At 41.0% G+C, this 17536-nt stretch overlaps 1 protein-coding gene across 7 annotated transcripts; it reads right to left on the bottom strand.

Moving 5' to 3' along the window:
• Positions 1-1648: 1648 nt before the first annotated feature.
• On the bottom strand, positions 1649-12430 carry LOC115060013 (NACHT, LRR and PYD domains-containing protein 14-like). Of its 7 annotated transcripts, none has more exons than XM_029527809.1 (15): positions 12350-12418; positions 12206-12254; positions 11967-12084; positions 10883-10999; positions 10455-10571; positions 10027-10143; positions 9599-9715; positions 9413-9501; positions 7405-9199; positions 7116-7289; positions 6334-6510; positions 5793-5969; positions 3466-3642; positions 2983-3156; positions 1649-2695 (listed from the first exon to the last, which is right to left on the bottom strand). In XM_029527809.1, the coding sequence occupies exons 3-15, from the start codon at positions 12071-12073 to the stop codon at positions 2689-2691; spliced, it is 3345 nt and encodes a 1114-aa protein (XP_029383669.1). In that variant the 5' UTR covers positions 12074-12084; positions 12206-12254; positions 12350-12418; the 3' UTR covers positions 1649-2688. The 7 variants fall into 7 exon arrangements, with proteins under 7 accessions (XP_029383669.1, XP_029383668.1, XP_029383667.1 ...); XM_029527808.1 differs by having other exon boundaries at positions 12171-12254; positions 12350-12393; XM_029527807.1 differs by lacking the exon at positions 12206-12254 and having other exon boundaries at positions 12350-12430.
• Positions 12431-17536: the final 5106 nt, after the last annotated feature.

Raw genomic sequence — 17536 nt, 5'->3', positions numbered from 1 at the left:
TGCTCCTCACCAAATTTACACAGGAGCGCTCAGAGCGCCAGCAACACCTGCTTTTGCCCCAATTGACTGCAATGCAAATCAAGGTGTCACTAAAAACAATTTCACTCTGACTTCGCACTGTCCCTACACGCTCATTTTAAGGACTTTTCAAATCAAACAAAGACTGCTGGAATCCCCAGACTCTTCTGCCTCTCACGGTGTTTTCGCTTTTGGGAACGGAGCTACGGTTTGCTCGCAATTCGAAGCAGTTCGGGAGGTGGTCAAAAGCCAATTTTGGGAGAGTTTTGGAGGGAGTCTGAGCTCTGACCAGACTGAATTCTCAAATCACCGTGGCAACCGCAGGTCCCTCAGCACAGGTCTGTGTGCAGCTGTTGCTGTGGATTAAACCCACCTCACTTTGGAGCCTCGCTGCTTCGTCATACTTTGTCACAGAAACGCCGTTCAAAGTTTAAACGGCTCACAAGACCTTGACCTCTGACCTTGAGCACTCACACATATAAACAGACACACACAGAGACACATATAAACAGACACACACAGAGACACAATCGCACATATACACAGACAGAAATAGAGAGATATAGACACACGCTCACACATATACACAGACATACACACAGAGACGCGCTCACACATATACAGAGACACACACAGAGACACGCACTCGCACATATACAGAGACACAATCGCACATATACACAGACAGAAATAGAGAGATATAGACACACGCTCACACATATACACAGACATACACACAGAGACAGATATAGACACGCACTCGCACGTATACACAGACACACACAGAGACACGCACTCGCACATATACAGAGACACAATCGCACATATACACAGACAGAAATAGAGAGATATAGACACACGCTCACACATATACACAGACATACACACAGAGACAGATACAGACACGCGCTCACACGTATACACAGACACAAATAGAGTCGTATATACGGACGTACTCACACATTTACACAGACATACACAGAGACAGATATACAGATGCACTCACACATATACACAGACACACAAAGAGACAGATATACAGACACACTGACTGAATCAAGGTCAATCGGTTCTCCGAACGGAAATTTCAGCAGGATTGCTTTGACGGGCGAGGGGACGACGGGCGAGGGGACGCCGACCCGTGGCACTTCAAAATTTCTTGGAATTTTCTAGTTTTAAATGCAGCTGCTAAAGCCAGAAAGAGGCTCAGCTAACTTTGTGCGCTCCTGGTGGCTTATAGTAACCATGACAACAGGGCATCACACGTGACCCAAAGACCGGAAGCGCGTAGTTGTCCAGCATGGACGTACCGGTTTATCCAAATGTAGGGAATTTTATACCGGCTAGATACAAATTACAATTTATGTACTGGATAAATGCTTTAACTGTAGACTCTCTTGTTTAAAATGATGAACCTTTCCCGTAAGTCCCGTGCAGTTGAGGGCTTGGTCAGTTTGAGTGACAGGTTAATGTCCACAGTCCTCTACCTGTGTGTTGTTCCACCTGAGCCGGTTCAGAGTCGACAGACTAAACCGGACCTGTGGTATCATTAGGTGACTTAAAAAAAGACCCTGCAGTGTCTCAGAGGGACAAGGTGGATTTAAAAAGAGTATTTGGTTGAGGGTTTGATTGTTTGATTGTTTTTAATTGTTCATTCAAAATTTATGACAATATCACAACTATAAGATCAAGATCAGAATGTATTACATGTATTACCCTTACAAAATGTTGTAATATCTTGAGTGAAGCTTAAAAAACGGAAAAGGCCCAGAAGAGACATAAGTGTAAGGGTCAGGGCAGAAGCAATTTAAGACTACAAAAATAAAACACAATGATAAAAACTAATTCACTAATGAAGACAGTCTTTTTTCTTCACATTATTTTCAGGATGGAGCAGGATGCTGATTAGTAGGGATGAACTGTGACACTGTGATGAGTGGTGGAAAATCTCTATTTGTGTGTGAGAAGATTTCAGCGTTTTTAACTGAGAGCTAAATGGAGATAGCTTTTTGGAGCCAGGCTCCAGCGGCCCTCAGTGTGCACTGGCTTCACTTATCTGACCCAGAGACTCAGCATGCTTCTGCAAAGTTGGATGTGATTTAAGGTTTTGGTAGATTTGTGTAAGGAAAAAGACCCCAAGTCCAGAGAGCTGAGCCAATCTCTACAGAGTTGATGGAGCCATCAGAGTTTGATTGTTCCACCTCAGACCACACGCAGAAAACCACCAAGCCCAGCTGTTTGTAACCCTTCTGACACTCAGACTGCTCAAAAAAGTGCCAAGTTATCAACATCTGAACAAAAGATGATGTGGTTACTTTCACTCCACAGCTGGTAGACCTGACAACTGAGGGACTCAGTGGTGGTAAAGGTTTCTTGGACAAAATGCCCCTCAAGCTGATCTCCAGGGCTGACATAAGTATGGCAGTATGTTGAAACTGAAGACAGCCATATTAGCAGAGCAGCCAATTGTGATGTTGCGGCTAAAAACGACTGAAAGCTGATTCCAGGGACAGTGATGATTGTCAGATCCAGATCCAGAGGGACACACAGGGATGATGGCGGATCAGTTAAGGATGTAGCACTTCCTGGTTCTTCTGCAGTCACTGCTTGATGAATCTACCTTGCAGAGATATGGTCCCATCAGAGCATCTGTCCACACAGGCTGCTGTTTCAAGCTCTGTGGATGATCAGGACACACACACGCTGAGTATATTTAAAAACATGCGGGATTGACTGGTCCTCATCTGATTTGATGAGTGAGGACCACTCTCTATATATCTGTGTGGCTGTCAACTGTATTCAGCTATATTTTCCTGTACACATGAACACAACAACCATAATTTTCACACCACACAATCACAACAAGCCAATAAGAGGCAGACAGAAGCTGCTCTGATTAGCTAGTGTCTCTCTCTCTGTCTTTCTGTCCCATCCTGACACCTGTAACAGCTCTCTCGTACTCACGTCAGTGTCTCTAGTTTACATTCAGGACTCTTCAGGAAATCATGGAGCTCCTTCAGGTCTGAGTTCTGCAGGTTGTTTTTACTCAGGTCCAGTTGTCTCAGATGGGATGGGTTGGACCTGAGAGCTGAGACCAGAGAACAACAGCTGATCTTTGTCAATCCGCAACCTGTCAACCTGAATGGAGATAAAAGATGTGACAGTTAGGGGGTAACGTAAAACAGCCCTTGTTAAAATTAATACCAACTCATGTTCAGCAGCTTCTACAAAAGATCCTCAAGTTTTCAAAGACCACAAATATATGAGGCTGAAGTTTTGAGACATGAGAATAAATATATATAAATATATATTTAATTCATTTGTATATTGAACAGTAGAGACACAGATACCTCAGAGCCTGAGTTCAAATATTTAAGCCACAGGTCTTAACCAGGGCTAAGACCTGTGACGTAAATGAATATAAATTAAACCAAATATGAATCTGACCTCAGAATCTCTAGTTTACAGTCCGGAATCTCCAGAAAACCACAAAGACCCCTCACTCCTGAATCCGTAAAGCAGTTGTTTCCACTCAGGTCAAGGTATCTGAGATGAGAGGGGTTGGCCTTCAGAGCTGAGACCAGAGAAGAGCAGCTGATCTCTGACAGATTGCAGCCCCACAATCTGAAATAAAGAGTAAATCATGTTGATAAAATGACCGATGATCACTCAGATATGTCCTGATCAGTGAACTTTGTCTAAAATTAGTGCAGTGACTTTGTCCATTCAGTTTTGTTCCTAATAATCATGTCAGTGCAATAAAACATGGCCAACACAACTGTTGCGTCAAAGGTCAAAATAGCCACTTAGTTCAATCATTTAGAAATAAATTCTGGAACATCAAATATTAAATCTGAAGATCTTGTGCATATTGTGAAAATTAACAGACTTAACAACTAATGCTGGACAATTTGTAAGAAATTGTGAGAAAGAGTCTCAATGAGGTGGCATGTGGCCCCATGTTCTCTCATGCTCAGAGCCCAGTACCATAGAGTTTCACTAGCATTCACCAGAGAACATCAGAACAAGCAGGTCAAACACTGGCCACCCATTCTCTGTACAGATGGGAGTGGATTATCATTGAGCATTTGTTGGATGGGACGTGTTGGTTTCTCCTGGTTCCTTGTGGTGCAGGACAATTCCCAGCCTCATGAGGCCAGTGTGTGTCGGCAGTTCCTGGATGACAAACGCACTGATACCACTGACTATCCCTCATTTTCCCCAGACCTAAATTCAATTAAGCACCCATTGAGAGACTGTGCATTAGTCCATCTGACACTGCTAAGCACAGCCACAAACTGCCCAGGAAGTGTGACACCCTGATCCAGATCAGGGAGGGACAGAGACCATCTGCTGACTCCAGAGGAGCATGTCCAGAAGTTTTGGGAGGTGTTCAGGTATTGGAAGCCACAAATTACAGGTCACATTATGAGTTGTTGTGATGAAATTTGCACAAGTTGATTCTGCACGTGATTTCAGTTTTTTACTTACATCTTGTGATTGCAAATTCAGCCCTCTGTGGGTTGGTGATTTTGGACAGCTGTTACGTTGTTTTTTTTTTTTCAACAATTCTAAATATTCAAGTCAAGATTTTCAACTTGAATAATTTGTTAATCAAGCTCTGATGTGTGATTTAAGTTTAAATTTTTTTTGACCAACGCACTGAGCAGCTGTATTGTTAAGTAATGTAGCCAAGCTAATTGGGTGCAGCACGTGATATACTGACAACATTTCAGAACTATCTGTGCTGCTTCTCACTAACTTGATCAGGTTGCCACTGTTCCATCTAAACACCAAATATGTACAATAATAACACAGATTGGGAGATGGAACACATAAACACATAAAGTCTGAATTCTCCTGTCTTTCTGAAATAACTGTTGTCAAAATGAGGTTTGTCATATTGGGTCCTGAAGCACTCTTCCTTGAACTTGTTGGCTCACAATGTAATGTTTGGACCAGAGGGAGAACCCTTCTAACAATTAACAGATTTATATAGACAATTAAGAAAACTGTATTTTTTAGCAACAAAACTAAAGAAAAATCTTAATTTTATGCAGTAATGTGCTATCTGTGAGTGGAGTGCGCAAAGCTTGCAGGGGGTGTCCAGATTGCAGGTGGGAAGCACCAAAGGAAAACAGATCAATAGGTCTAGGAAAGAGGTTGGGACCCTGTAGGCGCTTCATTCAATTAGGAAAATTGAAAGTTTGCTTTTGCGTAAAGTTACTCCCTTCAGTGTGAATTTTGAACCTTGGTCTCTGTTGAACATTAACTTCCAGTTATTAACTTACAAAATATTAATAATATATAATAATAATGATAATAATATATAAAAAGATACGAAAACAATAAGCATAAGACATACACCGATCAGCCAAAACATCATGATTATGAACAAAATGGCATCTGTTAGTGGGTGGGATATATTACATTGCAAGTGAACACATTGTCCTTAAGGTGGATGTGCTGAAGCAGGAAAGCTGGTCAAGTGTGAGGATGTGAGCCATTTTAACAAAGACCAGCAGGATAATGCTCCTTGAAAAGTGAAGCATCTTTGGGGCACACTGGATGAAAAAGCTGCAACTAGCAACTTCCCGGACTGATAGATCTGTTGCTAATGTCTTGGTACCATATACCAGAGCACACATTGAGAGTGCACTGGTGTCCAGTCCTTGATAAGTAAGGGTTTTTTTGGTGGCAAAAGCTGGTCCTACACAATACTTGGCAGAGAATCATAATGATATGGCTGACCGGTAAGCTTTTTAATGACTGACCTCAGGGTCTCCAGTTTACAGTCCAGAGCCTCCAGAAAACAGCACAGATCGTTCATTCCTGAATCATTAATGTCCTCATTTCGACTCAGGTCTAGGTATCTCAGATGAGAGGGGTTGGACTTCAGAGCTCGGGCCAGTGATGAAAAGCTGATCTTTGACAACCCAAGTCCCCATAATCTAAAAAGTAAATAAAAGACATGACTGTTAGCAGATAAAGTTGCTGATTGAAGCCACAAACAGTCAACAACATGCTGGTGCTTATATTAGGAGGTAGTGACTCCACCGCTTTAACTCTGCAGGTCCCTCTATACTAACTCGTGTTCACAGCAGCTTCTACAAAAGATCCTCAAGTTTCCATTACTATATTGAACAGTACAGACACAGACACCTCAGAGCCTGAGTTCAAATATTTAACAGAGTCAAAACCACAGGATTTAAAAGGCCTATAAGAACCTGTTGCTATGACACCCAGGGTTTGATTACTGGATTTAGTATAAACAGGCTTTCTCATCTCAGCACAGAAATCAAATATGAATCTGACCTCAGAATCTCTAGTTTACAGTCCGGACTCTCCAGAAAACCACATAGACCGCTCACTCCTGAATCCGTCAGGCGGTTGTTTCCACTCAGGTCCAGGTATCTCAGATGAGAGGGGTTGGACTTCAGAGCTGAGACCAGAGAAGAACAGCTGATCTCTGACAGATTGCAGCCCCACAATCTGAAATAAAGAGTAAATCATGTTGATACTATGATTGATGATCACTCAGATATGTCCTGATCAGTGAGCTTTATCTAAAATTCAGTCACACCGGTCACACCGGTGAACCAGCTTTCTCTGTCCAGAATTAACCAAACAACTGCACAATGCCACATTTTAGGGAGAATGGAATAAGTTTCTCTGTCCACATAAAGATAAAGTGACCTATGTTAGAATTGTGAATATCTATCGTTAAGTTGGATCATTAGTGTCTGTTGTCTGAAGAGAGCTGCAGTTTTAGTCCTGTTCCAATCAGCAGCCCCCCACCTACTGTAACTACAGACCTGGTAATCTGTATGGTGCACAATGGTGTTACAAGGTAGCCTAAATTTATACAACATAATATTGTTTTATTTTATTTATTATTTTACACAGCAATAAGGCTGACCCTGGTCCTGCAAAGCCCTCCTGGGGATTCTCCTAACCTTCCACATTACTACTCTCCTAGAGCATTCATGTTTTGCCATTCTCTTTGCTGGCTGATTTTTCAAATCTTTGAAATGTACAAACCAAGGAAAGATCTGACCTGAGCATAAAGCTACAGCAGCTCAAATCAGTAAGCTGACCTCAGTTCCTCCAGTTTACAGTTTGGACTGTTCAGTCCACCACACAGCAGTTTTACTCCTGAACCCTCCAGAGAGTTTCCACTCAGGTTTAGTTTTCTCAGATGGGAGGGGTTGGACTTCAAAGCTGAGGCCAAAATGTCATAGTGAGCCTCCGAGAGTGGACAATCACCAAGTCTGTGATGAGACAAAATATAAAATGTGTTACAATACCTGAAACATGTTTATCTGAATTTGATTCAACTTAGCTAATTTACTGACAAATAATAATATTGGCCATGTTTGAACTCACCGAACATTCCTACAGTTCCGCACAGCTGGGATCAAGCTCCGTCGTCCCTCTGTTGATGTATTGTACTTGTCCAGATCCAACTCATCCAGAACCTCCTCTGACATCTGTAGCATGTAGGCCAGAGCAGAGCACTGGACCGCTGAGATTTTCCTCTCCAAACCTGTTTTCGACTTCAGGAACACTTGGATCTCCTGATGAACTGAGGAGTCTTTGAGCTCCATCAGACAGTGGAAGATGTTGATGCTTCTGTCAGGAGAGATACTGTACATGTTCATCTTCTTCAGGTTGTCAATGACTCTTTGGATGGTTTCTGGATTGATCTCTGTTTGATCTAGCAGACTTCCTAAGAGTGTCCGGTTGGACTCCAAAACAAGACCATGAAGGAAGCGAACACACAAGTCCAGGTGACCGTTTTTACTTTGAAGGGATTTCTTCATTGCTTCCATCAGGAAGAGATCAAGCGTTGAATCAATATTTAGTTTTCCCAGGAGGTCCTTCAGCACTTCCATGTTCCCGCTGATGTGACAGTACAACATGTAGACTGCAGCCAGAAATTCCTGCACACTCAGATGAATGAAGCAGTAGACTGTTTTTTGGAAGATTACATTCTCACTTTTGAAGATCTTGGTACAGAGTCCTGAATACAGTGAGGCCTCGCTGCAATCAAGACCACACTTCTCCAGGTCTTCCTGGTAAAACATTGTGTTTCCTTTTGCTAGATGTTCGAAAGCCAGCCTCCCCAGCTTCAGAAGAAGTTCTCTGTCAGCCTTTGTCAGCTCCTGTAGATTCCTCTCATGCCCGTCATCATACTTGAATTTTTTCCTCTTTGTCTGGACCAGCATGAAGTTTGAGTACAGGTCAGTCAGGGTCTGGGGCAGCTCTCCTCTCTGGTCTGTAGTCAACATGTGCTCCAGAACAGTAGCAGTGATCCAGCAGAAGACTGGGACTTGACACATGATCTGGAGGGTCCTGGAAATCTTGATATGCGAGATGATTCTGTTGGACAGTTTTTCATCCTCGAACCTTTGCTTGAAGAATTTCTCCTGCTGGCTATCTGTGAAGCCTCGGACTTCTGTTAGCCTGTCAACACATGAAGGAGGGATCTGATTGGCTGCTGCAGGTCTGGAAGTGATCCAGATGAGTGCTGAAGGAAGCAGATTCCCCTGGATTAGGTTTGTTAATAGCAGGTTGACTGATGACTCTTGTGTGATGTCAGACACGACCTCCCTACTGGAAAAGTCCAGTAATAGTCTACTTTCATCCAGGCCATCAAAAATAAACACAACTTTACAGTGGGCCAGCTGCTCTGCTGTGACATTCTGTAACGTTGGATGGAAAACATGGAGCAGCTTGAGAATACTGTACTGCTTCTCTCTTATCAGGTTCAGCTCCCTGAATGAAAGCAGAACCACCAGACTGAGATTCTGGTTATTTGAGCCCTCTGCCCAGTCCAGGGTGAACTTCTGTACTGAGATGGTTTTTCCAATGCCAGCAGTTCCATTGGTCAGAACCAGTCTGATTTGGCTCTGGTTGTCAGAAAAGGCTTTAAAGATCTCGTGGCACTTGATTGCAGTGTCACAGAAGTTCTTATTGCTGGAAGTCCTCTCCAGTTGCCTCACCTCGTGTTGGGTATTAACATCTTCACTCTGTCCCTCTGTGATGTGGAGCTCAGTGTAGATCCTACGGAAGAGGGTTCCACTTCCTGTTCCTGTTCCTGTTCCTTCAGCCACATATTGAAATCTATTCTTCAGACTGATCTTATGTTGATCTAAAATCTCCTGTAGACCATGATCTGCTGACAGAGAGGAGAGAACATCATACTGAAGAAAGAGAATGACAATTCTTTTCATCATCTACAGAAAAAAATAAAGACAAGCAAAAAAGCTTTTTAATATTGTGTATTTATCATCATCTTAAATGTCAGTGCTGTGTGATATTGAAACTGGCATTGACATGATCGCATTATCAGACAGAGGTTCAGTCTCATCTTCTACAGTGCTGGTCTCACTTGCTCTCTGTAGGCCTTCTTTTGTTCTGGATCCACAGACTGGATCATGACACTGCTCGTCCACAGAGACTGTCCTCTTCTGGCTCCTTCTGTGAAGACATTTCTTCATCACTGACATACCACAGTCAATAATGTTTAGTAACAGAATAATCTTCGGCTAAGTTTAGAGTAGAAACAGTCTCTTACTGTGTGTCTGAGGGTTCATTATTGAAGTTTATGGGATCTTTTCTTGAGCGGTCACTCCTCATAGACACAAAACTGGATCCTGGACACTCTGCTCCCAATTGGCTCAGATCTCGATCTCTGCAAACACAAATATGTTTTTATTGATATCACATCGGTCATTGATCAACTGTCTGATGACAGAGCCATTGTGGGAACTCTCAGCTGATGTCACCATCCAGCACTGCACACTGAGCTCAAGAACACACCAGCATCCATAAACAACACTGACAGGCCATCAGTGAACATGTCTTTGCTTTTAGAGTTGGAGTTTTTAGATTTCCTGGTTGAAAACAGAGGGAGTGTGTACAGACTCCTATAAAAGAAAATCTAACAAGTCTAATGACGTGTTTTTAATCTCTTACTCTCATACAGTAGAAACAGTCTCTTACTGTGTGTCTGAGGGTTCATTATTGAAGTTTATGGGATCTTTTCTTGAGCGGTCACTCCTCATAGACACAAAACGGGATCCTGGACACTCTGCTCCCAATTGGCTCAGATCTCGATCTCTGCAAACACAAATATGTTTTTATTGATATCACATCGGTCAGTGATCAACTGTCTGATGACAGAGCCATTGTGGGAACTCTCAGCTGATGTCACCATCCAGCACTGCTCACTGAGCTCAAGAACACACCAGCATCCATAAACAACACTGACAGGCCATCAGTGAACATGTCTTTGCTTTTAGAGTTGGAGTTTTTAGATTTCCTGGTTGAAAACAGAGGGAGTGTGTACAGACTCCGATAAAAGAAAATCTAACAAGTCTAATGACGTGTTTTTAATCTCTTACTCTCATACAGTAGAAACAGTCTCTTACTGTGTGTCTGAGGGTTCATTATTAAAGTTTATGGGATCTTTTCTTGAGCGGTCACTCCTCATAGACACAAAACTGGATCCTGGACACTCTGCTCCCAATTGGCTCAGATCTCGATCTCTGCAAACACAAATATGTTTTTATTGATATCACATCGGTCAGTGATCAACTGTCTGATGACAGAGCCATTGTGGGAACTCTCAGCTGATGTCACCATCCAGCACTGCACACTGAGCTCAAGAACACACCAGCATCCATAAACAACACTGACAGGCCATCAGTGAACATGTCTTTGCTTTTAGAGTTGGAGTTTTTAGATTTCCTGGTTGAAAACAGAGGGAGTGTGTACAGACTCCTATAAAAGAAAATCTAACAAGTCTAATGACGTGTTTTTAATCTCTTACTCTCATACAGTAGAAACAGTCTCTTACTGTGTGTCTGAGGGTTCATTATTGAAGTTTATGGGATCTTTTCTTGAGCGGTCACTCCTCATAGACACAAAACTGGATCCTGGACACTCTGCTCCCAATTGGCTCAGATCTCGATCTCTGCAAACACAAATATGTTTTTATTGATATCACATCGGTCAGTGATCAACTGTCTGATGACAGAGCCATTGTGGGAACTCTCAGCTGATGTCACCATCCAGCACTGCGCACTGAGCTCAAGAACACACCAGCATCCATAAACAACACTGACAGGCCATCAGTGAACATGTCTTTGCTTTTAGAGTTGGAGTTTTTAGATTTCCTGGTTGAAAACAAAGGGACTATCTGTTATATCCAATTTCAAAAATTCCACCACCACACACAAACAAAAACAACTGACAGTCAATGATCAACTATATATTGATGTCAACATGTATCTGGACGACAACTAATCCTCTATTGTCTCAGTGCTCAGTACCAAGTACCAGTGTTTGTTAATGTTAGATCATATATGACATTTTTTTATTATTGTAGAATTTTCTTTATGTGATGTAATAACAAGATATCACTGGAAATAAAATAGGAACCACCAGTGACCTAAGAGTTAAATAGTATAATCTGTGTTCTCAGAATAACATTAGAGATAAACTAACATTAACATCTTAAGGTAACATAATAAAGTGCATTTCCATCTGTAAAACATTAACATTAGGTTGCAACATGTGTTTTTATTGCTTCAAGTTAATATTTTACTGAGAAGATATCATCGTCCGCAGTAAAAGTAAGTAAAAATAATTCAGGCTGCAAAGGCTTTTCCTTCAAATATAAAAAATACTGTTCATGTTTACAATTTACATGTCAGTCTAATTACTTACTAGAAGCACTATGTAGAGAAGAAGTTATTACTCCCTAATATAGATTGTTGAACACTTTCAGTTAAATCAGAAAGGCTAAACTTAAAAAAAAACAAAACGAAAAACTTATGGTATAGCCTTTCCACCAATGAAAACCTGATGGAAAGCAGCGTAGATCTTTTATTTTGGTACTTGCTATTAAATTTAATAAGAACCAGTAGCGTGTTTCTTACTGCGCTTTTGAGGGTCCATATTCACTACTAACACCTGCTGGCGAGGTTCCGGGTTTGTGACCTGGACACTTGTCTCTGTCCTCATCTTCTTCTGCACACCCGCTCATCTTCGGTCGATCTGAGAAGGAAATTAGTAACAAATTGAGTTCACATCAGTCGAATCAGAACAAACAAGCTGTTCAAGGCACACAGTGTGTACAGTTCATCTCTGGGCTTTCAAATTATTCAGCTCATCGTACACGCAGTCTGTTGACCGGCTTCTGCCGTTCCCTGTTTCTTTCTCGGTGTCTGTGTGAGGAAAAAGGGCACTTTGACTCTTCTTCTTCTCTCCACAGTAGACGTTGACAGTGAAATCACAATAAAGCTCAGGGTATAGTACTAACCTGCCTCAAGTTTCTGCGTTCGGTCCTTTAATCTCGACTTTAAAATGGAGTCGACACTGGAGTTAACACTTTCGCTTTTAGTTTCTGGTGCAATGTAAATTGCATGGTGAATTTCCGTTTCCGTTCACTAGGCGGTGCACTTGGCCTAGTGTCCTTGTGTGACAGGTGGACGTGACGTTTTTCTTTATTTTATTGTGTGCTCCTACTTCCTGAGAGACCAAATCGTAATCTTGATATTGCCATTTCCTCTCTGCGAGATCTTGCTCTTTCTTGTGACTCCAACTCTTCTATAGTACCATCTGCCAGTTCTTTCTTATTCACATTGCTTTTGCCACCTTTCTTTTAACTTGTGCTTAGTTTTGGTATTCATTCCAGTTTTCCAAAATGGAACTTGGATGTCTTTGTGGTTGTTTCTTGTTCCTTATTTTGCCCACCTGTCAGCTGTTTCATTGCCACTTATTCCGAAATGAGCTGGTATCCAAACGAATGTTATGTTCAGTCCTATAAATCATGTTTGGTGGATTTCCAGTCAGAGATCTTTTCTTCTGTCTAACCCTTTCTGTTAGATTCCGTTGAAAAACCTGGATTTCACAGAAAATCGTTGGTAAATGCTTATGAAACATGTTGAATTCCCAAAATGAACTCGCGCATTCGTTTGATGAAGGATGCAGCAGACGTCCAAATGAGCCGTACAAAAGTGTGTATATAGCATAAGGTCAGACATCCCAACAAACATATGAAACGTATTCTGCCTAACGTTATTTTGCGGTGGACGGAGGTAGCTAGCTTGTAGTTATAGTATTAATCTTTTTAGGTATTTCTCGGGGTCCTTAACATACAACGAAAGCGCATATTCCCAATAATCGAATAATTTCATAGAAGATTGTCGCCATCCATGCTCTCTTCTATTATCTGCTCTGACATTTTCTGGCCCTAAACTACGCCCGCATTCTCACTAAACTCGTAATGTTTGTATACAACGAAGGGAACAATACTGTCAAAGATGTCCTACTGAAAATCGTTGGTAAATGCTGTCTGACCTCTTTCGTTTACTTTTTAAGCCGTTCGACTTCCGGATCAGATCTTGGCGCGAAAGCTAAGCACATGCGCAAATCACCTCCTCCAGCTGCAGTCCTACTGTCTTTATACACGCAGCAGCAGCTCGACTTTAAATCGCATTATCTGGGTGTGTTAGTCCAACAATCATGTTTACATGTACTTTAAAAGACCATTTTTGGTCGGACTAACGCCACTGTTAGTTTTTTTTAAGGTGTCACGTAAACGTAGTGACTTACCGCCCACACCTGCCGGAAAACCGCACAATGATGTCATGTCGTGAGTTGCAATTTAAATAAATATTCCGCACTGCAGTTAAGAAATGTATATACATATACATATAGTTAAAATAAAGGGTACATATCATAACTATGTATTAGGTAGCGTAATGTTTTTATGATGTTCCATGCACCAATGTTTTTATTGTGAAATACCAATGTAGCACTCTGTACTGTTAACAGGGAGACAGGAAATACAAAGCAGCGGAGCTACAGAGTTGCAGCGAAGGCGTCCTGTTGGTTATTCGGGATAGATTATAAACACACCGTGAGTAGACCATCACCACAGGTAGCATCATTAAAGTGTATATTTAGGCACCCACATGTACAATAGTTAGAAGGCCCAAAGCCGGTGATGAAGAGCCCTTGGTCCCAGGCCACTTTGGAGGATTTGTGCTCCAAATTTGAACCATTAGTTTTGTTGCATCAGTATGGCAGTTGAGTTTGTTTTTTGGCCACATGTCTTTGCAATGGTGTAGTTTTTTTTTTTTTTTCTACTTTGGATGAGCCAGAACTTAATTTGTGTCAGGTACTGTTGAAGTGGCAAAGGGGAGCAGCAGGCCACACGAGGAAGCTGTTGTTGCAAATACATTTACATCCTGTATTTACATTTAGTTAGTTTGAAGCGGGCAAGTGTCCAGATAAACTAGAGAAACCATCATTTTCAAGCTTAGCATGATGATTTATTCCATTGGGATGACACAAATCACAGTCCAATTTGGCTTAATGCTTACAGAATTGAGGAAAAGAAAGAAAGCAACATACTTTTGTGATTTTGAGCCACTAGGAAATGGCTCTTCATGACTATTTCTAAATGAGAAAGCTAGTATTGACAATGGCTCATATTTATTTAGGTAAATGTTCAATACCATGCAGATTTTAATATACAGTATTAATACAAATTTCCTCAGATTTATGTTAAGCTTTTGCTAAAGTGTGCTTAGTTTTATTTGCTTTAAAATGCTGCTGGATAGTTCAATATGCACCATTATATCATTATTCTATTTGTTTGTGATTGGTTTACAATATGAATTATGTTTTCCTGTGAGAGAATGGACTGAGTGTACAAAGTGGAAATGTTCAAGTAATTCACCTCCTGATGAGTGATAAATACATACAGACACACAAAAATAGAAATACAAAACATATTTATTCTCCTTTTATTAGTGTATGTATTTAAAAACAACTGTAGCTTCAGCAAAGCACTAAATCTCCACATAATGGCCATGATGTTTGCAAACATTAGACTCAAGTTCCTGGTTTTTCACACACGTGAGGGCACTGTGGTTAACTGATAAGGGAACGTTCAATTGTAACACTCCCTCATGATCAGTGGACTTAGTACGAAAGGAAAAAACACAACACTGCGCTTCAGTTTTCGTCTTTTACATTTAAAAGTTAAACCACATAGTATCTAAAACCTCAAGTGGTCAACAGGCACTGACAATAGCAAATTGATTTCTCCAAAGACTGAATATATTAAAATACATTCAAATGATCAAAATGAGTTACTTTAATATATTATTAATGCAGCAGAAATTGCCCATCACTGCATCACTGACAGATAAACTGAGTGACCTCTGCTTAGCAGCCCTTAATTTAGACGACTTGAACTTGACTTGACATTAACTCATAAGCCATGAGCTTTAACCATCTGTTGCATTAAAGATTATAACGAACTGTAGCTGAAATCCACTGCATTGACTTTGGCTGCTCTGAGGAGGTGAATCAAAATGTCTGAAGCAGTTATTCACCCAGTTACTACCAGGGCAAGTGTTATTGGTTATAAAAAAAGGCAGGTGAAAAGCAGCAGCGATAATCTGCATTGCATCATTATCTTCAAACTGACTGATCGTTGTCCTTTTGAGGACATTCACTAAGAATATCTCACTCCTGCTGAATGTCCTGAAGGGACTCACAGTGTAAGTCATAGGTTCATTGGATGTTTGTTTATGATTTAGCACCTCTCTTGTCAGTTTACAGCCATCTAATCCTCCTCTCATGACACTGACAGCTGATTTAACATGAGTGGCAGTTTGAAGACTTCAGTCCACAGTAATGTCCTGTCACCTTGTTTACACCTATTGGCCTGTAACATCTGGTTAGCAGCATCTGCCTGAATGTAGAGGCATTTTTGTCAGTACCATTAAATAAAGACACTGCTTGGGCCGGTATTTCATAGTATCTAATCATGCAATATTTTCAACCGTATGTATTGCATTTTATATATGTGTATATATTTTATTTGAAAAATAACAATGGCCAAAGCAAGTACTGTAGCTCAAGATGACTTCACTTTTGTTTCATAGTTTTTGTTGTGATTAAACAGTTGCAGGAGGGGGGGCTTCATTCCTTATGCCAAGCTAGGCTAACCACAATCTGAAGCTGTAATGCTCACGCGCAGAACGCGCAAAAATCTTGAATCATTTATGTTAATGAATTATATAATAAGCATTATTTGGAATACATTTTTTAAATATAATGAATTGCATAAATGTTGGTTTTACTCTTTTGCCTGCGTCATGCCAACCATCTTCAGTCTTGTGGTGACCCTTGGTGTCCCTCAGAGCTGATTCTTTAGGAGATGATGGCAGAAGAAAATAGTCTCTAATCATCCCAATGTAATCTCTAAAAGGATTCCTGCTGAGGGATCCATCAGCTATGCTTTCATTTATAAGCTTCCTAAAGCGATGCCAAGGGTCATGGTGTATTTTTAATATTTCAAAACAGTCCATAAGCCATGGAGCTCATGATGGACTTCAGAAAGGAAAGGTTTGTATTCATGGTAACTATCCAAATTAATCAAATCATTTGTATCGGATTTTTAAATTGTGGTTTTGATTTTGATTTTTTTTTTTAAAGTCAAACCCATCAACATAACACATGAAGAGCAGAGTCAGAACAGGAAAGTTTCTCCTATCATGTAAGTGATTTTAATCCTGAAAACAATGACAACAAACCATAATGTACAGTATCAGGTCCAATAATAAAATAACACACTTTAAGATTTTAAAATTGTATAAATTCCTCTAAATTTGAATTAAATTATTAAAACATTTGCTTGATTTGTTTAATCCATAGAAGTATGAAAATTAGCACCCTAAGAGCTTTAAGGGGAAGCTACACATTAAAACCAAATCATTCCAGAAATATTTTTAGCCTTTTTTCCATCTATCTCCAGGGGTTGAACACGTCCTGACCTCAGTTCTGAAGGCAGGGTTCAGCTGTGAGATGGATCTCAGAGTCCATCCTTCTGAGTAACTTAAAACACAAAGTCTTGGACAGCGCAAGACTAAATGGTTTAGTATTAGTGTTGTTCTTTTTGTCTCTGTGCCTGGAGCATTGAACCATCCATGTGAGCGCTGTGTGTCTCACAGAGGTCACACTCGCCCTTTGCTTTCATTCTTTTCTTGAGCTGCCGTTGCTCCCTGCCATGGATTTATAACAAAAGCTCAGGAACATCTTGGTGATATCACATGCCAGACTAATCATTCCTCCCCACCCACATTCATTTGAGGCTTTGACCTAATTATAGGTATTTGCTGTCTCTTCTAATGCAACAAGAGGGACCTTATAAAAGCGGGAAGGGTCAAAACTGTCCACATGTTTCAGCAGGGAAGCTTCTTGGGGAGGGCATTGCCCTGATTTATTGTTGTGTGACGGACTTGCTCTGCTGGCTGGGTTTCCTCTAGTATTTGATCCAGGTGTTTGTAGGTGGAGGACGCATAAGCAGATCTTTGGTGGTCCAAACAGGTAAGATATTGACTAGATTGGCTGACCTCAGTCCCATTGTCACCATTGTTCTCACCTTTAACACTGGAGCTTTCGGGCCCCTCAGGTTAGAGAACCAGAG

This window comes from Echeneis naucrates, chromosome 19 (assembly GCF_900963305.1).
Source record: "Echeneis naucrates chromosome 19, fEcheNa1.1, whole genome shotgun sequence".
Classification (NCBI taxonomy): domain Eukaryota; kingdom Metazoa; phylum Chordata; class Actinopteri; order Carangiformes; family Echeneidae; genus Echeneis; species Echeneis naucrates.
The sequence above is the reverse complement of the archived record's forward strand: the minus strand, read 5'-3'. Positions and strand labels throughout refer to the sequence as shown.

Coding starts and splice junctions, on each gene's coding strand:
- LOC115060013 (XM_029527807.1), bottom strand. CDS start 12,073: ATGAGCGGGTGTGCAGAAGAAGATGAGGACAGAGACAAGTGTCCAGGT. Junction 5,970..6,333: donor TGTAAACTAGAGATTCTGAG/GTCAGATTCATA, acceptor TTTACTTTTTAG/ATTATGGGGACTTGGGTTGT. Junction 3,157..3,465: donor TGTAAACTAGAGATTCTGAG/GTCAGATTCATA, acceptor ATCTCCATTCAG/GTTGACAGGTTGCGGATTGA.